We start from the raw sequence: 22,165 nt of genomic DNA, 5'->3' as shown, positions 1-22,165 counted from the left end.
GCTTTCATCGACTTAACGACTGCCTTCGATTTAGTCCACAGGTACAAACTTTGGCATGCACTTAAATACATGGGCATCCCGCTATCTATTCTTAGCCTCGTAGTTCAGCTGCCTAAAGGGAACTACGCACAGATCAGATGGGGGTCGCAGGGACAACTCACCAAGCGTATTCCAGTGAGCAGGGGAGTTTGCCAAGGCTGTGTTTTGGCACCCACCCTATTCTCCCTGTACATGAATGGAGTGGTCAGCTTTTTGCAACAAGAACCTGCCGATGCACCAGCCCGGGGAGGAGGATGGGGGGGGGGGGGGGGGGAGGGGGGGGGAAGGGGGAGATAATAAGGTACCAACTCTCCTGCAACACTAGGGGTTTGGTTAATAACACCACAAAAACCAAACTCATGGTCTTTAACCACCAAGTCTTATAAAGGCAATCCAATGCTAGAGGGACACCTCAGGAAAGAGTCAGTACTTTCGATTATTTAGGTGTTCGCCTCTCAGACAAAATGTCATGGAAGCCCCATCTAACTAAGATGCTACTGGGCCACAAGCGAACCACGGGGGCCCTAAGAAAGGAACATCTCTCTTCACATAGAAGAACCGTAGTTGCTGCCCTGCAGGTCTCGACTCAAAAGCAGTCTGCACAGCTCTGTATGGAGCAGAGCTATGGGGATTTGATAAGATTCCTGAGTTCAGTAGATCAGAGGATAAATTCCTAAGGGACCTTGTGATGCTGCTTCAAAGTACCCTGCTCACTCCCCTAATGCTTGATATGGGCAGGAGCTCGATTGGCAATATAGCGAGGCTCCGCCAGTTGCTTTTCTGGGCTCGCATCAGGCAGACCTCAGAGCTCCTGCCCTATGCAGAAGCCCTATCGGAGGTCATCCGCTTAGACATGTGTAACAAGAAACGCCAGGAAACTGATGTCTGAAATAGGACTTCAGGCCATATTGGAAAAACAAGATCCACCCCGAAAAGAGGTACTTAACATTATTGGGAATGGGTTGAGCAACAAAACTTTCCCAAACCCAACCAGGGAAAGCTCACCACAGAATTCCATCTCCGTAAACAGACCATGTTCTTGGAGCCCTACTTAGATATAATCTAGGACCCTCAGGACAGGATGTTATATATTCATTTTAGGTTTGGTGCCCTCCCTGTTTGTGAGGTAACAGCAAAGTGGCATCCAAACAACCCAAGCCCCAGCAACTGCCCAAGTTGCAAGGCACCAGTGGAGTCCATTGGTTGCTATGTTTGCGTGTCCGGCTTATGTCCAGCCCAGGTCTAAATGGCTAAAATCGATCTGCCGGCAACTGGGCACACAGAACCATCGGCCTTGCACATTTTAAAAAAATCGGACCCCAGACCACTTTTTGCCTGTGGAGTGGCCAAGTTTTTAAGTCACATGTGGGGCATCAGGAGGCAGGCCCTGACAGGAGGACCGCAGTAACCAGCAGGATAGTCTCTATGCCTAGTTGTCTAAGGGTTCATTAGGTTACCTACCCATGAAACTCTTAATTGCTTCAGCTGTTATGCACATGCACTTTATTGTATATAATCACTTCGTAATACCGTCTATATGACTGCTGGGTATAAAGACCTATTGAGTAGACTAAGTGTTGTAATACTGTGATGGTCTTTCTTCCCCATTCATACCGTCTTAAGCACTTTTTAACCTTGTAATGATGTGTCAATTGTTTTTAACACTGACTTTTCAAATTTTCTCTCTTCTTAATTGTTGCAGTCCCAAACCAAACAAGTTTTTCTGTGGTAAGAATGAGCTTGTTCGACAACCTGTTCCTAATCAACTTATGGTAGCACTCCTTGCCTTATAATTTGAATCGCCTTCCACCAGAGGGGTCATACGTAATAGCACTGTGTGTTGTAAGTTACTATTGTATGCCGTTTCAAAGCGACATCCCAGTATAGGAAGCAGGATGCTGAACCTATACTGTTGTGGAAGGAAGAATCTATACGCTTATTGTAATGTGTTGCATGAATTGTCCCTATTTTTATGTTTACTTGTATTGTAACTGGTTTCTTTTATAGCTTTTATGACACGAGTTGTCGAAATAAAGCTTATACATACATAAAATAGCTTCCCTGGTCATTTATACTGGGAGTACTAGGACTTACCAGCACAGGGGCATATCTGCTCATGCAGGTATGCCCTCACATGTAATATTCAGCACCCTACCTCGGGACTGTCAGGCCTGCTGTAGCGGTGGCTAACAAATATTACATGCAGTGTTTGGGGACTGGCACACAGGGATGTGTGACATGTCGTGGTTTCACTTTTGTCTGCACCAAGACACGCTGCCTGCAATAGTAGCCTTGCATGTGCTTGGCGTGGGGTCGTTTAGGGTGGCACAATTTGTGCTACTACCCTTAAGGACCCTCTTTAGTACCTCAGGCTCTAGGTACCAGGGGTACCATTTACTAGGGACTTATAGAGGGTGTGAAAGCTTTTTCCAATTGGGGAAAACAACTGTACAGTCTTGGGAAGGAAATCTGGCACTGGGGACCTGGTTAACAGGAACCCAGTGCACTTCAGTCCAAGTTGCATGAAATACTAGGCAAAAAGTGTTGAGGGGTACTGCAACAAAAACCTAGTTTCCTGCAGGAGCCACTTTTTGGTCTTGAACAATCCACGTTATTTTGTTTAGTGCAGACCAGTATTTGCATCAACATCTTGAAGTGAGAAACTAGGTTTCAGTCTTGAAACACTTTTCTGACAAGGTCATGGGGAAAGTGCTGACCTACGCTGGAGGAGCCACTGCAGCATTTTGCAGTACATATCATGCAAAGCAGCATGTAATCTCCTTCATCAAGCAGCTTTGCAGCGGAATAATACCCACTCAAAAAGGCATTTGGCAGTCTCCCACCATATTGGCAGCATTACAAAGTTCCATGGTATACATAGCAGTCTCAGCACGTTGACCTAAGCTTCAAACTAATGGCAGTCGGGCAACAAAGTGGTGACAATTTCTTTAGTCCAAGACTCGACCAAAAGAGAATGTGAAATAACATCCATCGGCCCAAAGGAGGGACAAGCACTCAAGAAGGCAATGGAATACATTTCTGATAGATTAGACAACCTCTCAAGCACATTCAAATTAATGTTTTATCTGATCGCTGTCAGGTGACTCTTAAGATTCAGGTCAACTCTCTCCCACAACAGTCAGAAAAATCAATTTCCACTCGTGCTTCAGGGAGGATGGCATTACACCATCTGTCTCCCTGTCAGGAAGCATGGAGTTTCAGCCTGAACAAGTTGGCATGTGCAGCATCCAGATTTTGAAGCAGGCTCCCAATACACCCCACAGTTTGGTACATACATTGCCTTGTTTGTGGTCTCTCTACTTCAGTTTGGATTTATGCAAATTCTGAACAAGGGAAACTTTGTGGCTAAGCATTTTGTGGAGGTTCTGTGAAGCTTCTTTAAGCCCCTATAACTAGGTTTTGTTCTAGGTATAACGTCCCATATTAGTCGTTTACTCTATGAATTAACAGAATATTAAAACGCAATGATTATCATCGATATAGGAATGAAGGTCCAGCAAAATATGCCTTGGGCATCAGGAGAAAACAGAATTAATATTTGCTCTTTAACAAAGGCACACACCCCATAATTGTGATTTATTTATATCCAACATTAATTTGTGTTGTACATTCCAAAGTTATGATTTATATGTAGCCTGCTCTACACGTGGCAATTGCATTGCTGGTATTATTGTGCAGTGTTGGTTAGTGAAAGGTTTGTAACAAACACTATCAGTCTAAATGTATGATGCATGATAAACTGCACTGATGGAATAGATAAACTGCACTGATGGAATAGATAAACAGAATGCTTGATCTAGGCTTTCATCACTTGATGGATTCTGTATGCCTTTGTTGCTCACAAATAATGAGATTGTGTCTACAATTTCTAATAAAAATTGGATATGGATTTTAGGTGTACTTGAATAATTCCTAGTGGAATCTTTTTTATAATTTAACAAGGAGTAATCTTAACCACAGTATTTAATAGGTGCTTTTGTTTAAGACTGTAAGAGATTTGTATAATTTATGCCTAGCAATCAGTCTTCTGGAAAACACTACTGATGTTCCGAGATATTGCTGTATTAACAGATTACAACTGGATATATACCAGATTCCATAATCCAGGGCTAGGTTTTATGAGACTTTGTTTAGAATGGAAAAAGTTTTCCTGTTTTTTCTTTGTGACATCATTCCCTTTGGTTTCTATTTCCCTGATTTTATCATTGTAGTACATTCATAGCCATTTGTTTTTTTTTTTAGTTCAATTACGTTTGTTTTTCCTGTTTAAGATAGTACACATTTTATAGTCTGGAATGCTTCACTTTCATTGGTGCTATGTAATGAATGTTTATGTTTAAATAAAGTTACTTGCAATTTTGCTATTGAATATTAGGGAAGAGTCAAGACGGCAGCATGAAAATGAGATTATTTCTTGTCATTATATTAATGATTTGAAATCAAGTCATGTTATGTGGGCATTTGATGTGATTACCTAAAGTGATTTTATATTTTGTCTGTCATCTACAGCCTTGAAAGAGTCCGGTATTCATGGAGAAACGCGACAGACTGATCAACGCTTAACTTTGTAACATTGTAAAGAAGGAAACTGAATCAATAAATCTAAATCAAGAAAGATAAACAATTACATTATCTACAGGTCCATAATTTCTTTATTTACCAGATTCACATGCGTATTGATTGCTTGAAGAGTAGAGCCTGATAGAATATAATGTGTTCAAATTTCTTAGCTTTGCCACAAACTTATCAAGTATACTTAGCAGCTGGGTCCTGTATTTAGCTTGCACCTAGCTTTCATTTAGGACAACTAGAGTGGACTGATAAAAGTGAACAGGGATTATGGTCACAGCTGCTATTCGTAACTCAGTAATCCTACACATCCGGTCTCTTTTTATCACTCTCACAGGTTAATTGCCATCTATGCTCTCTACATACATCAAGTATTCCCATTTTGAGCATCACCCTTTCTTCTCCTTTTTAGGTCTCGCGCCTAGCGATGCAGTGCGCAGGACTGCTCGCGCAGCGAGAGTCCTTTTGTCCGGGGTTCCAAAACTGAGCCAGGAATCGCACACGCTTGTGCATGTGCTTTTCCTTTTGTGCCCCGCTATTGGCCTTTGCGTGCGTGTTTTTTCCAAAAAGAGCACACAATAGGCCAAAGGCGGGTGCATTGCTCCGCCCCTGGCCTATTGGTGTCTAGTACGCGCACCAAAGGCCATGTTGTTTCAATTATCGTGCCCACACACAGGCACGATAATTGAAACCACATGTTTCGCTGTGGGGCGCGCACCACTCTCGGGCGTTTTTTTTTTTTTACAATAGCCATTGCTTTCTCGATCGCTTGATCGGCGTCTGCTGTTAGTGAATATCTATTTACTGATATACACGCACAGATATGTACATTTATATAAATTAAAATATTTAAGATTTATAGAAAGTGAGTTGATGTATACACGTGTTGATTCATAGAGATGTATACACACGTACTGCCTGCAGATATACGTATATTACAACAGCCATAAATTTCTCTGAGTGCGCATTGTACAGGTAGAAGTGCACTGCCGTGACTCCATGCCATACACACAAGCGCACTGAAGCAGCCTGCCAGACGCTACAGCCATATGCACGAGGACTGAACACAACACGCGCCAAGCGACCATGCGCGGCTGTTTGCAGCCAGCCAGGGTTCCCTGCCAGGCCGGGCCAGAGAGGTAGGAAGGAGACGACCCACGGCAGGAGGCCACAGGGTCTGTTCTGCGCTGCACTCCAGTCGGTGGAAGTGATCTGCCCTGCTCTCTCAGGAGTGACAGGCAGCTAGAGAGCGAGGAATGCCTTTGTGTGCACAGGCAGCAGGCACACAGGATAGGAAGTCACAGACAGATGGGGGGAGGGGTCGGCCACGAGTGGAACCAAGACACACAGCCAACGGGTCAGAGCTGCACTCCCTGCAGTGGAAGTGATCTGTCCTGCTCTCTCAAGAGTGACAGGCAGCTAGAGAGTGAGGAATGTCAGAGTGTGCACAGGCAGCAGGCACGTATGATAGAAGTCACAGACAGATGGGTGGAGGGGTCACCCACGAGTGGAACCACGACAAGACAGCCGCAGGGTCAGCGCTGCACTCCCTTCAGTGGAAGTGCTTGCGTCTCCTCTCGCATGCGTGACAGGCAGCTAGAGAGTGAGGAATGCCTCCGTGTGCACAGGCAGCAGGCATACAGGATAGGAAGTCACAGACAGATGGGGGGGGAGGAGGCGTTCGCGAGTGGAACCACAACAGACAGCCAACGGGTCAGAGCTGCACTCCTGTCAGTGGAAACGCTGCACCCTTGTATCTCAGGAGTGGCCGAAGCTGGGGCTAGCGCCTAGAGAATGAGGAATATCTGTGTGCACATGGGAATGCCTCCTTGTTTACAGGGAGGAGGGCTAAAGGAAGATTGAAAGCCACAGGCAGCCAGGGTGAGAGTACACATAAGAGTGGAACAGCAGGCAGCCTCAGGATCACCACTGCACTCCCTTCAGTGAAGACGCCGTGCCCCACTGTCCCAGGAGAAGCAGAGTCTGTGACAGGCGCCTAGGCAGCGAGGAATGCCTATGTGTGCACAGGCAGCAGGGACAGAGAACGTCAGGAAATGACAGGCAGTTGGGGAGGGGAAGAGTGCACCGACGAGCGGTACCACTGCAGGCAGTCACAGGGTGGGCATTCCACCCCTCCAGGCGAGGTCTCGGGGTGCAGAGAGCCCGGGCAGAGGATAGACGAGAGGGACGGGAGAGAGTCCCCTTCAATGACTGTAGGAGCTTCCTTCTGTTAACAGAACTATTAGGTCTGGCTGTCCCGGTGTCCAGAGTGCTAGGACAAGGGGAGTGTGTGGGGAGGGGGGCGTAAAGAGAGTGAATCAATCCCCTTGGTGTCTCTGCCGTGTCCTGGTTCAGCAGTGAAGTGACTTGTACATGTGATAAGAACAGAACAGGGCCCCTGGTAAGGGAGAGACTGAAAGGATGCTCTCCGTGATGTGCTCACCCTTGTGTGCTTACTCCTCAATTCCCTCCGTCATGTGCTCACCCTGTGTGCTTCCTCCCCACTTCTCTCCGTGATGTGCTCACCCATGTGTGCTTCCTCCCCACTTCCCTCCGTAATGTGCTCACCCATGTGTACTCCTCCTCACTTCCCTCCGTAATGTGCTCACCCATGTGTACTCCTCCTACTTCCCTCCGTGATGTCCTCACCCATGTGTGCTTCCTCCCCACTTCCCTTCGTGATGTGCTCACCCTAGTGTGCTTCCTCCCCACTTCCCTCCGTAAAGTGCTCACCCTTGTGTGCTTCCTCCCCGATTCCCTCCGTGATGTGCTCACCCTGTGTGCTTCCTCCCACTTTCCTCCGTGATGTGCTCGTCCATGTGTGCTTTCTCCCCACTTCCCTCCGTCTTGTGCTCACCGTGTGCGCTTCCTCCCCACTTCCCTCCGCAATGTGCTTCCTCCCCACTTCCCTCCGTGATGTGCTCACCCATGTGTGCTTCCTCCCCACTTCCCTCCGTGATGGCTCACCCTTGTTTGCTTCCTCCCCACTGTCCCTCTTCGCCCTTCATCCTGCACCTCCAAGTCCAACCTCCCTCTCTAGCATCTCCTCTCCTGTACCAGGGCACAGTCTTACACCTCACATCCTCTCCTAACTTCCCATTAGCTTCATTTACCACAAAAATGGATTTGCTTCAAGTAAATAAAAGGCATTGTCATTTACAATGCCAATACCTCAAACTCTAGTAAATGCGAGACCTATTGCATTGCAAATGCTTGTTCTACCTTTGTCTCTTGGTCTGTTTCAAAGTCTGCGGATGAAAAATAAGCCCTAGTCCCCAAAAAATGACTGCTGGTGACCACCACCTGAAACCACCTATGGTAAGCACTAAGTTTTTCCTTTCATGGATCGCTCACTTTTATATGAATACATGGTAGATAATTAAGAAGTGAAAAAGTAGGACTATCAAATGCACATCCTTGGGATGTGGTTTTATTCCTTCAAGTATTTTCATGTAAATATGATAATCAGGCTTATGCGAATAGCTTCATGATATTTAATCATTTCTGCTGAGCATATCATGGTTATCCATTATTGTTATTAATTATTAACAAATAGAATTCTAGAAGGTTACTAGTTGCATGTTTCACTTTGTTGTCTCTCAAAAAGTATACAGCTGACTACTTTAAAACAGCTGAAATGGCAGTTTGCCGCTCCATATATATGTATATTGTTTATTCTAAAGGTCTTCAACATGCGTCTTAAGTCTTATAAAACTGTATACAGAGCTAAGAGTTAGAGAGGGTCTTCACACTGGTGACATAAGAACAGAACGGGCACAACTTTAGCCCCCTCCATCTTATTCCGAAGCTACTTTGAGGCAAGTGGCCTTCACTGGCTGCTGCATTCGCTGTGTTTATCCTTCAATAATCACAGCTGCCTTGGTGACCTAAACTGCAGGCTTGCTATTCAGAGGGTACAATAGGCTTCATTGTTCTCAATCAGGATTGGAAATTCACATCATCTTTGAAACTCAGAATAGATGGGTTATTTGCTAATCTGATAGAACTAGCATTGTGTCTTAAAGCAGCAAAAGAGGGGGTTAGTGTTAATAAAATAATAATGTTATATTTTTTGCTGTTCTCACAAATCCTAAACTTCTGTGCCGCTATAAAATGTTTATCCTCTGTGTGATTATGCACTATGATTTTAAAATAAACATTTTAAAAGGCAAATTATGCCTTCTAGTGCTGCTTGAGTCCGTGATTCATTTATAAAAGAGGATCTGGGTTTCTGTTAATTGACACTGTCCCGTCTCATGGGACGGATCGTTCCCAGAAACACAGGTTATACAAACATTGCTCAGTGGGTTTGTATTGGCTGCAGTCCACCTGGTTCAGGTTGGCGTTTTGACTGAGTTCTTGGTGCTTGGACTCTAGAAAAAAGAATTCTGTTTGAGAGTTTTAGATCTTGAGATAAGCAGAAGTAAATCTCCACTATTTTCTGCCTCGCCTCCTCAGTGACCTATAGGTTTCTCTGTTTAAATAGGGAAAAAACAGTAAGATATAAGAAAGTTGGAAATAAATTACTAAAGGAAATTTGGTTGGGAAAGAATTAGATGTAAATGTTGGTATATTTTCACACTTTAATAAAATGATTGAAATACTAAGATGTCAAGAGTCACTGCCGTTTAGCAAGATGATTACTGCATCTGGACTGTTGAAAGGCAACCAGGCATATCACAACACTCCCTTGTCAACTATCTTGTAAATCATTTCCAAAGCAAAAATCTAATCGGGCCGCACGGAGTGTCTCAGAAAACCTGGTTAGGAGAAAACAAACACTAATGAACAAGAACCTAATAACAAATTCAGTTTAGACCAAGGAGCTGTGAGCTCTATATACGCATTTCACATGTTATCAAAAAGATTTCCCACCTGGCCAATTGATTCAATCAAATGTGGACAGACTCAGTCAATTAATCCAACTTATTTATTTTCAACTCTACTTCATACAAGTTTACATAATGGATAATAGGTTTCAACAATTTTCTATACATATATAGTGACTTAAATATCTTTCAAATAGCTAAAAAACATGTACACACAGACAATACATTCAAACTCACGTATATCAACAATTATCAATAGACACTATTCTCAAAAAGATTATACACAGTTTTCAATTCTTCAAAGCTCCCTTTGATTCACACTGGTGGGACATTTCTAACAAATCAATCATTTCAGCATGCTTCTTTCGAACACAATATGTACTCTAAATGGTGTTACACACACTTTAAAATATCTATTTATAATACATAACATTACATTTTAACAGTTTCCACAAAGTACGCAAATGTGCCTCACATTTTTCACATCATCCAGGCAATGGAGACTCCTCAGGTACCATAACACGGTGAGATTTACTGCAGGTGCACAGGAAACTGAAAAGAAATAAATAACAAAATGTCTTAAGAAAGTGGTACATAGAAAGGGAGGAAAAAAAGCATGTGGATAGTGTGTATTAGAGTGTACTATTTGAACAACCCAGTTTAGAGCCGCAATAGAAGATAGTCTGCAGATCTACCAAGCCCCCTCTAAGATTATATGTAACAGCGCTTACTAATTTAGATCTGCAGTTGCACACAGTGCTGTCAATGACCCCAAATCTGCAGCACTCTGCTTCCCATGAGCACAGGTCAAACCTAAAAAAGCACCTCATATTCCCTTCTCTTATCCAACACAGCTAAAGACCCTTGTCTGCCTCACTTACGATTTGTAGGTTTACCATTTGTCCTCAATTTGTCAGTTTCCCCATTGCTTCCCCCTCTCTGGGTTCCTGGTCTACCCAATACTTTCTTGTATCTGCCTTTGATTTTTCCCCTTTCTGACACTGCTTTTATAATTTCCTCTCTTTTCTGTTGCTTTTTTCTGTCTTTTGTGAGTTTCTCTCATTGTCCCACCCATTCTTGAAGGTTTCTACAGTATGTCCTATTCTGATTCAACTGTTCACCAGTATATATTGGTTTCAACTGTCCTACCCATCTCTTTGAGTTTCTGTCAGCCTTTTGTGCTAGTGCCCCCATGTGATGTGTCCTTAGTTTGCCCCCTGTTGTTGGCTTATTGGGTTTAGCTGTCTACACAGACCGGATCAGGTTCTCCTGTTTGCTCACTATTTATGGTCTACCCGTGTCAATTCTTCTCAATCTGTCATCTTTAATTATTTGCCCCTCCACTTACCTGGTAAGTATTTATACTCATCCTGCTTTATTAAAGACCCCTAAATTGGCCACCATGCAAGCTTCTGTCATCTTTTCCACTCATCGGTGACCAGTATGCCATTCCCTCTGTTGGATTCCCCCCCGCCCCCCCCCCATCTGTCCAGCTGCCATTCCATCCCCTTTTCCCCGGCTCCCACTCGCCCACTGTCAGGTTCTATTATATGCCCAGTTTTCAGGCGCACCAATTTTTGCCCCTACCAGTTTTCACTGTCTACATCTTCAGATCATGGCGTTTTGTCTGCTCCACCCTTCAGTTAGCATTTCTGCCTCCTCCATCCGGTTTCCCCACTAAATTGGGGGACGGAAGTATGAATATTTTTGTTTATTCTCCATCCCTCTAGCCGGTCTCATCTCAAACAAGATAGCCGAATGTTTGAGCGAACACACACTCTTTAGTCCCCTGTCTGCCTCCAAGTAGCCCATGTCTGGTGTCAATGAACGGCTCTTTTTACCCCTAACAAGCACGATCCCCACTCCTTGGCCTTCCAAAAGCCTAATCCTTCTCTCATCCTTCTCCAAATCAGGGGGAAACAATCTGTTTCTTCACCCGCCTATTGGATAACACCTTTTTGAGCCTCACAGCAGTCCCCTCCATTGTACGTCAATCCACTCTATGCCACTACACTCTACGCAACAACACTTTCCAATAGCGTACAACATGACACTTCACTGTACACCACTCAGTGCTGTTTCACTGTACGCCACTTTACGCCACTCAACCCAACTCCACGACACAATATTCCACTACACAGCACTCCACTGTACAACAGTGTACTCCAGTTTATCCAAGTGTGTGCCACTCTAATTTACTCTATGCCACTGTACGACACTCCACTCTACGCAACTCCCTCTTTAGTGCACTCTACTCTAGGAAACACGACCCCACTTCACTACTCCAGTCGACACCACTCCACCCTACTCTATGCCACCCAATCTAACACTCTTTCCCCCACTCTACTTTACTCCATTGCAGAACATTCTAATCCACTCTGTGGCACTCTACAACACACAAGTCCACTCCATTGCACAACACAGCACTCCACCATATGACACTTTACTCCACTGTACGATATGCCAGGCCATTCTACTCCACTTGACACTACAACATAGCACTCCACTCCATTACACTTTACTCCACTCTATCCTACGCAAATCCACTAAACTCCACTCCATTGTATGATCCTTTACTTTTCACCGCTCCACTCTACCCACTCCACACTCTCTTCAACTCTACTCTACTACACTCTATGCCACTTTATCCCTGTACACTCCACTGTACATCTCTGTACTTCACTCTGTCTGTACACTCCAGTGTAGAACACTCTACTACACTCTAATACACTTTCCAACCCTCTACATCACTCCACTGTACGAAGCGCCGCTTCAATTTATAACCCTTTACTTGACACTATGCTACCCCACAATACGATACGCAAATACACTCTATTATACCTTATTAAACACTACGTTACCCAACTTCACCCTATTCCACTACACTTTGCCTCACTCTATGCCACAGTACGACAGTCCACTCTACGTTGCTCAACTATTCGAGAACCTGCTGTACTATATGCAAATGCACACCACAAGAGTGTACTACACTCTATTCCGCTTTATGCCAATCCACTCTACACCACTATATGACAATCTAGCACATGCCACTTTACTCCTCTACTCTACGCCACTATGACATGGCACTCCACCACTGTACCACACTCCACTGTACGACACGCCACTCTACTCCACAATACTGAACTGTACAACACACTACTCCACTGCATTGTACAACATTCTACTCCACACTATGCAATGTACAACAGTTTACTCGATGGCACTCCACAACATGATACTACAGTCAACAAAGTTCCACTATACAACACTCAACTGTACGACATGTCACTCCACGATACTCCTTTTCACTATATGACAACCACAGTTAATTAGTGTGGTAAGTGAGGTGACCAGACTGACCAGTGGAGCACAACTTATAGTAAATTGAATGTGGTGCGCAAATTATAGATTTAAGTTATAACTATAAGTTTAGAATTTCTAGTGTTTGTATAGTTTGCCATACCCTGCACATAAGAATGCTGTATATGTATTTTTCAGCATCACTTCACACTACAGAACGTATCTTTGTAACATTCACAAAAACATTAGATATAAGGTTAAATCGGTTATGTGCTCCTGAAAGATAAGGCATGTGAAGACAGGTGACAAGGATGATGAATAAGCACAAACATTACCATTAAAATCATTATCCCAAAACCCTGCCAAATAAATGAAAAAATGTCTTATATCAAGCAATCACGCTCTCCATCTAGTATATGGTAATTTTCCTGGACAAATCACCCCTCTTTCTTTGCTTCTGGCAGCTCAGATAAACGGTATTTCATATTTGAGGTCATAAAGGCTTCCCAAACTATGCCTCTCTTTCCCCTGGTCTTGAAGTACTACATGGACATGACAAAGTGGCAGTTGTGGACATGAGCTGTAACCAGGTGCCCTGCTACGCAGATATCCTACTGCAAAGGCAGCCACTTCAATACAGGCAAATCCTGTGCTAGTGAACAATCTACACTTTTCATGGCATTGTGTTATGTATTGGCCTCATTTATTTATCCTGATTAGGTGCATTAATTCTCTTCCCTATCCCAATATAATCCGTTGGTCAATCTATTTATATATAAAGTCCTCTAACAACTCTTGGTATCTGTGCACAATATAGAATAATAATAAGTAATAATAAAAATACCAATGCTACTAGTACTACTACTAATAGTCTCTGACTAGCTGCACTGGCTGAGCAAACAAAGAGGACACATTTGTGAATCGGTCTACTAATATGGATGGACTGGATTGGCTGATTGAAGTCATGTGTACGTTTACTCATTTCTCAGGGCTTCTGGGAGAACTGGAAATTATAGGACGCAGTTTAGGGGGAAGGGGCACAATTCAACCAGCAACTACTGGGCCACAACCATGATCATTGGAGTGTTTTGCCTATGGTGTCCTGGAGTCCATTCTTCACTGGCTCTGCAAACTGGGACAAGTACACCCATCTTTCCCTTGACTCTAAGGGTGGCGGGGCGGACAGTTACAGGCTTCTCAGGGAGGTAGTTTTGGGGCAGAGACTCAGAACTCAACAGTCGAACAAAGGACACAGTAAATCACTGGCCATCCCAGTGCCAGTTTTTTTGAGGATAAGGAAGGTCTTTTAATATCACAGCAGAATAGGATACTGCAAAATTACTGTTATTATGACTAAAAGGTTAAACGATCTCGCTCACCGTCTCCTAAAGGGTTACAACTTATTTGATGCCCTGCACCAAACTCCACAGTGACCACTAATGTCTGTTTTAGGCTTCCCCTTAAGCTGTTGCTGCATCAGCAGTTCTTAAGTCCAAAGAGTCTCACTGGCACAGATAACTTCCTACTGCAGGATTATCTCTAAGTTTGCGATACAGTCATTCAGTCTTTGGAAGCAGGGTCTTTAGTTACCTGCTCAGCTGAGACACATACACTAGTGCTGGTTGGCGCGAATATCTGCTTAAAGCAGCAGCTGTCTTACTGTTCTCTCATAACGCTGAAGGTTTCATCGCAGCAGGCTGGACTGATTTGTGCTAGTCTTCAGCATTTGGGGTCGATGGGCCAGGGCAGATCTCCGTCTCAAGAAATAGCTTCTTAATGAATATGCTCCATATCAGCAGCATCAGACCTTTGGGCACACTGCAGGATTGCCGTACAGCACATTGTTGACTAGCTCAAAGTTTATTTTCACAGTTTACTTAAAGAGCCATGCTCTAGGAAACTAGGCAACTACTCAGGTAGGTCTGGTAAATGTTCCCGTTTTGCAGTTGGCTTTTCTGGGTGCTCCACACACCAGGAGCACGGCTGGGCTTCTGCACATGCTCACATGCTGCAGTATCTGACACTCTCCTTCCCTCTCCGAGCAGCAGGCTTATAGGCATTAGGCATACAATAAATGTCCCCAGACGTTGGATAATGTCCCCTCACCTTTGGGAGACTGGCTGTCAGGTGGACAACAGCCCTGTCCTAGGGCAGCTCTTCAAGTACTCTGTCGAGCACTCCCTTTCTTGGTCAATAAGAATATGCAATAGGAACAAAGAAGGGCAGTTTGGATCCCACTATTATACTAATTTTCTAGACAAAGGAAGTGAATCCACAGTCTAAGGCTTCAGATCTGGTTTCTGGATGGTTCCCATTCATGTAATTTTCTATCAGTAGTAAAGACAAAGCCTTTGTGCAAGCTGATGGCTCTTACAGCAGGTAGAGAGGATTATGGCATCAAACAGGAGTATCCAAAACAGAGGCAATGAAGTGCAGAGACTACCGCCTGGCTGTCATCAGACTTGCTAAAGAAGCAATCCGGTACAAAGGAAACGGGCAGACCGCACGTAGAAACTTCTCTGTTTTTAACAGACTCCACTCCCTTGCTAAATGGCAGGGCTCAAGAAAATCTAACCAGCAGTCTCTTGCAAAAAAGTCCTCACAGAATTTCTATGGGTAGCTCTCTCTCTCCATCCTTCCTCACTTCAGTATCTGAGTCTCCACCCTACAGCCACAGGAATGCAAACAATACACTCCAATTGTCTAGAGAAGTTGGATCCATCTTCCATTTTGTAGCATTCTAAAACAGGAGTCATCCAAAATGGATCCTACTGGCCCAAAAAACATTCTCAAACTGCATAAAAAAGTCTCTTGTCTTGTATGGGCCACACATGTATAGTGCACACACTCATTCAACATCACCACTGTATGTCAGCGTGAGGATCTGAAGGAGACGTTGAAGCGAACTTTAAAATGGGGCTGGTAGGCAACACAACTTTCTGACACAGAAATAAGGTATGTTCAAGACTATTCACTCACAAAACTCGGCATGCAGAAATCACCTCTTTAGGTCAACAAGCCAAGACATATAGAGTAGTCCCATGTCGACAAGAGGACACAACTAGTGTAGCTCACAAGGTCACAGAACCTTCTCTGTACCTTAGCATTACCAAGAAAAGGTCTAAGTGTCCGTGAATATGCTAGATTAGCAAAACAGCTCGGCAAATAAAAAGTCAGGATACCAGTTTCAAATGCAGCGGGGTCCCTCAGGGCAAGGTAAACACCCATATACCACACAGGGGACATTTCTGATCAACAGTATCTCTTCAAACCTTTGTGCTTAATATTAAGCATCATAGAATGACACATTATCATCCCAGTGTAACCAAAATTGAATGTTTCCTTCTCAACAATTTTTTAAAAAAATCACAATAACACTAACATACCAGCCAATAAGCTCACTGCATAAGAGGGACACAATCTGGGCACAGTACCTTAGTAGTGGGGGGTTGTATTAAAAAGAAACAGTAGTGGAAGAGGATAAATGTGCAGGATTTGCAGTAGAAGAACAGAACAACCTCTGTATGTAGGTAACACTACCTAGCTGCTGATGCTGTGTAAGTGGGCCACAAAATAGCAGAGGGTGTTGTTTGTAATACAGCACTACTACCTCAGGAGTTTTTTTGGAGGGTCATAATACTACAAAAACAGGACATGTTGTAACAGCGATCAAACGTATACTATGGGTAAGCCACAGTCTTCCAACAGAAGGTGGCACTGTGACTGTGGTCGAGAGAAAGAGAAAGAATATATATATTTATATATATATATATATTCACTTAAAAAACCATAGGTTTCACACATGTTATAGTTGGGTGGATATTTCACCAAAAAAAAACAATGAAATTCCCCCGTTATAGTTAGTTGAGATAACTAGAACTCGCGCGCCCGCAATCCTCTGCTCATGACGTCACATATTACATCATTCATGACATGGTCAGTGGCATCACTCATGACATCACTGATGACATCATCCTTGTGATAGAGTGGCGGTCGCGCGAGTTATAGTTATCTCAACTAACTATAACGGGGGAATTTCATTGGTTTTTTACGAGTGAAATATCCACCTAACTATAACATGTGTGAAACCTATGGTTTTTTAAGTGAATTTGCAAGGTTTTTTAAATGCTAATTCCTAACTATAACGTGTGTGAAACCTATGGTTTTTTCAGTGAATTTGTATGGTTTTTTAAATGCTAACTTATGTATGTATTATTTTTTTTTTAATACATTTGTTTTTCAATAAACTACGCATTAAATTTTTTTTATTTTTTTTAATGGTTTTTCACCGTGCGCGCACCCCCGCGATTTAAAAAAAAAACATTTAAATGTTTTTTTCTGCCTTCGGGGTCCTTCAGGGAGCCCCTGACCAAGGCTAGGGGGTCAGGAACTCTCTACCCTGCCCCCTTTTCACGTTCGCCACCTTCCTTTTCCACTCTCGCACTGAAAACAAACAAAATGGCGGCCGACACTTCCTGATTCCGACCGAACGTTGACTGACATGTAACAACCAATCAGAATTCCGCTCGCGCACGTTAGGGTGCGCGGCTATAGATATGTATGTGTTTTTTAATGCAATTTTCTCCGGAACTACTGAACAGTTCCTTTTTAACCGCGACTACCTTTGAAGAAGAGTAAATCTCGAAACGCGTCAGGTGGCGGCTAACTGCTTGTAAAGGACTGGTGTGTGTTACAGCTCGCACCAATAAATGCTTTCATGGGGAAAAAAGCGTCTGTGGTCTCGAGTGCGGCTCAAATCGTTGGATCCCCACGGAGCTTTAATATTAGGCGGCTGTCCCGCCGTCGAGCCAGCACCACCCTAGAAGAAGGGGGCCATAGAGCCCGATGTTACGGGACTCAAAGTGGAACACAGACTTCTGGATTGGAGTTCGAAGGCACTCTGGGGCTCATTTGCGAGCTTTATCTTAGCAGGGATTACAAAAGGACATCCATCTAAGGAAAGTAAAAGACTGCATAATCCACAATGCAACGTGCTGCCTCATCATGAGCGGCCCAATCAGGGCGCACGATAGTGATATTTAGGACGCTGCAGCCTCATGCTCCTTTTTAACCGCGACTACCTTTGAAGAAGAGTAAATCTCGAAACGCGTCAGGTGGCGGCTAACTGCTTGTAAAGGACTGGAGTGTGTTACAGCTCGCACCAATAAATGCTTTTATGGGGAAAAAAGCGTCTGTGGTCTCGAGTGCGGCTCAAATCGTTGGATCCCCACGGAGCTTTAATATATATATATATAAATAATCTACTGGCGGTCGCCAGTAGATAGTTATAGTTAGGACCGTGTTTCCATAGGAAATCTCAAAATTCTATTTTGAATAACTTTGGCGCCGGTTGACGAATCTTCGCTATATTTTCAAAACTAATGGGGCGCTCCGCTCAGCTCCTACCCTGAAAGTCTCGGGGGGATTCGTCAAGCGGGGGCCGAGAAAAAAGGGGGGTCCCAAAACGCCTTTTCCCCATGCATTTTCCCATAGGACCTTTAGTCGAAGGTACAGCCCGAACGGCTGAACAGAATTACTTGAAATTTGGCAAAGAGGTAGTCCTCAGGTCAGGGAAGTGCCTTTTGCATATATGGAGTCAATCTGTTCAGTAGTTCCTGAGAAAATTTAGTTAAAAGCACATAAATATCTATAGCCGCTCACCGTGCGCGCACCCTTACGTGCGCGAGCGTAATTCTGATTGGTGGTTAAATGTCAGCCAACGTTCGAATCGGTCGAAATCAGGAAGTGTCGGCCGCCATTTTGTTTGTTTTGAGTGCAAGAGTGAAAAAGGAAGGTGGCGAACGAGAAAAGGGGGCAGGGTAGAGAGTTCCTGACCCCCTAGCCTTTGTCAGGGGGTACCTGAAGGACCCCGAAGGCAGAAAAAAACATTTTAATTTATTTTTATTTTTAAATCGCGGGGTGCGCGCACGGTGCGCGCACCGTGAAAACCCCTAAAAAAAAAAAAAAAAAAAACTTTTAATACGTAGTTTATTGTAAAATAAATATATAAAAAATATAATAATACATACATAACTTAGCATTTAAAAAACTGTACAAATTCACTGAAAAAACCATAGGTTTCACACACGTTATAGTTAGGAATTAGCATTTAAAAAACCTTGCAAATTCACTTAAAAAACCATAGGTTTCACACATGTTATAGTTAGGTGGATATTTCACTCGTAAAAAAAACAATGAAATTCCCCAGTAATAGTTAGTTCAGATAACTATAACTCGCGCGACCGCCACTCTATCACAAGGATGATGTCATGAGTGATGCCACTGACCAAGTCATGAGTGATGTAATATGTGACGTCATGAGCAGTGGATTGCGGGCGCGCAAGTTAGTTATCTGAACTAACTATAACGGGGGAATTTCATTGGTTTTTTACGAGTGAAATGTCCACCTAACTATAACACGTGTGAAACCTATGGTTTTTTAAGTGAATATATATATATATACATACATACATACATACACACACACATATACATACAAGGAGTGCTTTTGTTAGAGAATCACAGTACTACAAATCACATGAAAATCTATGTGGTCAGTATTAGAGTAGCAGGTTTTCGAGTGTGGATAACATCAATATACCACAGGAGGGGCTGTGTGGTCAACACAACATCACAGATGTTGGAATAACAGCACTGAAATGTGGAGCTTTCTATTATATTTCAACCGTATTGATGACATTACTTTTTATACACAGAACTAGTGAAGAAGTTGTATGTGTAGGTCACAGAACTACAATGCTTGTATTATTGTGAGTAGGGCAAAATAGAGTAGTGAGGATACTCTTGGAGGTCACCATACAATAGCAGGATGTGCAGTGTGTTTCTGTAAGAGATTCACATTGAACCAATACCAGAAACTTTATCAGTAGGACGTAGTACTTCAGGAGGTTGGGTGCAATAAATCGGAATGTAGATGTAGCAGCACAGACAGCCCTTAATTTGTTGGCTACTGCTTCTAGTTCCATTTCCCTTTCTAAAATAGGTAAAAATAACAAATGTACAGTCATTCAAGAGAAATATAAAAGTTGCTTACACTTCAAAGAGAGGCGAGTCCCATTGAACATCGTTTTTTGGAACCAGAATAAATTCTGGGGAGTATTCTGAGGAAGAGAAAACATATGTTAGTGGCTGAAACAAGACCAGTAAAAGTTGTCCAGGCAAGAGCTATTACTTTGTTTCTTGGGGTGCACATCAGCAGAGGACACCTTGGCGCTTGGGAAGGATGACAGAAAGGAGATAGTACAATAGGGTAAACTACTAAACATTAATTAACAAGAGGCCAAAACTGTACAAATGCAAGCGTTTGATATGCATTAAAAAAAATGTATGGTGATCATCCACTGTACATTCACGGAAGCCACAGCTTTTCCTGGACAGTTGCAGGAAGCCACAACCTGTGCCTCTGTGAAACTGTATGGAAGAAGAAGAATCAAAACAGCACAGCCTTCGCTATAAAGCAAGCATCTAGAAAGGTGATCTGATGATGCGCCCAAAATGGGGTAAAGGTGGTGGTGCTGGGGTAGTATTTTATAATGTAGGAAAATAGGCTGTAAAATGCAGTGTTCTTTTAAGCCCAAAACAATCAATCTAAAATGAGAGAACTAAAAAACTGAAGGGTGAAGTCACAAACATTAGAAAAAGCAAATCCTTCCACCATACAACTACTGCCCAGTCTTTCAAATCCCTTTCTCTTCGAAAATACTTAAATGGCTGGTACTCAACTAACTGACCCTCAATCTCAATTCTAACAATCTGCGATATCCCTTCCAAACTACCTTGTGTGTTCTCCTCTCCAATGAAACAGCACTCACATCACTCTGCTCATCATAACAACCTACCTCTCACTGACCATCACAACCCTTGATTCATAAACAGCTTTCAACATCGTTCAGGTTTCCTCACACTGCACTCTAACATCAGCTGGTGGTTCAGCACTCAACTGTTTTACTCTACTTCTGAGGCCAGTCCTTTTCTGATGACTGGCAACCCAACAGATCAATTCCCACTCCACTAGACTTCCCCAAGGCTTTGAGCTGGGCATTCTCTGCTTTTTAAGCTACCTACCAACCTCAGTCATCTTCTCTTTTGGGCTCTCTTTCAGAAAAGGACTGGCAACCCAACAGATCAATTCCCACTCCACTAGACTTCCCCAAGGCTTTGTGCTGGGCATTCCCTGCTTTTCATGCTACCTACCATAATCAGTCTCATCTTCTCTTTTGGGCTCTCTTGCAGATGGCACTCAACTATTCTTCCATTTCCCTAATTTTGCAGGCGTTCTATAATCAAGTATATTCGATTGTCTTGCTGCCCTTTCCCCATTCAATAGCCGTACGCCTTTCTTACAATAAACCCATCTAACACAGAGATCTTATACTTTCTCCCTCCTCCTCTAGGACTACCTATACCAATAACTGTATCAACTTTCCTCCAGACACACCGATCTTCGCACGTCAGCAAAAAATCAGGGTGTTATTGTTAACCACAATATGCATCACCATCACAACTACAGCACAATATCAAATACTAAATATAGGCAAATTCCATCTGCATTCTACTTCCCCCATATTACTATTTATCAGCAAACTGGAGTATTGAACGTTTTTTGCGGGCATTATGAATCATTCCTTGGCATGGCCTTAAAGTTCTCTCCAAGACACAACCTCCCAAGCGCACCAACTACTTCACATCCTCACCATCAAGCAGGGTTCATGCCTGCTAAAAACAGGGCAATTGCAAACGTCTAACATCGTCTTCAAAGCCAATCCCGTTACATTCCAAGGTTAACTCTGATAACTTATCCAGCTAGATCCCCTAATGCAACCTAAGATTAGCCAATCACCAATTCCTAATTACCACAAAACTGCAGTAAATGCCGTCCAGATAATGGTCTTTCCAGCTTCTTGGGTTCACACACTGGAACACACACTATTGTATAACAGTGCCAGAATAAAGTAAGAGCAAATCAAAACAGCACTTAGCCCCACCTCCTCCACTTAAAACTTGATAACTAGGGAAATTAACTATTCGCATAGAAATGGCCTAGCACTTTAAATATGAGGATTGTGTGAAAATACTCCCATTCTAGAATGTCTCTGCCCGTTGTGTTGGTTGACTGTATAGGAACTGCATTGCTTCCAGTTACATGGATTGCTTGCCATTGTACAACTTCTTATGTAACGTATCGTTAAAAACCTTAATGGCTTCTTGTAGTTCCACCCAAACCATCTACAACCTGCGTACCAAAATAAAAACCAGTCCTAAAGTAAATTTCTGACTGAAATATTACTTAATGATGATATAAATACTATTTATAAACAAAATCATTAATTTGCTGTGCAACTGATGCTGAAAGTAGTGTGATTCTAAACGGCACCCCATAAGAGAAA

General features: G+C 43.2%; 1 protein-coding gene across 1 annotated transcript in view; it reads right to left on the bottom strand.

Annotated features, from left to right (window-relative positions):
• Positions 1 to 22,165, bottom strand: part of LOC146797983 (transmembrane protein 87B-like) — a 416,123-nt gene that overhangs the window by 371,616 nt on the left and 22,342 nt on the right. The window contains exons 2-3 of the mRNA XM_085625212.1: positions 19,813 to 19,879; positions 9,934 to 10,010 (exon numbers count right to left, since the gene is read on the bottom strand). Of these exons, the coding sequence (XP_085481338.1) occupies positions 9,934 to 10,010; positions 19,813 to 19,879 (144 nt within the window). The remainder of the gene's footprint in view (positions 1 to 9,933; positions 10,011 to 19,812; positions 19,880 to 22,165) is intronic.

The sequence above is a fragment of the Triturus cristatus genome, chromosome 9 (assembly GCF_964204655.1).
Source record: "Triturus cristatus chromosome 9, aTriCri1.1, whole genome shotgun sequence".
NCBI classification, from domain to species: domain Eukaryota; kingdom Metazoa; phylum Chordata; class Amphibia; order Caudata; family Salamandridae; genus Triturus; species Triturus cristatus.
The sequence above is the reverse complement of the archived record's forward strand: the minus strand, read 5'-3'. Positions and strand labels throughout refer to the sequence as shown.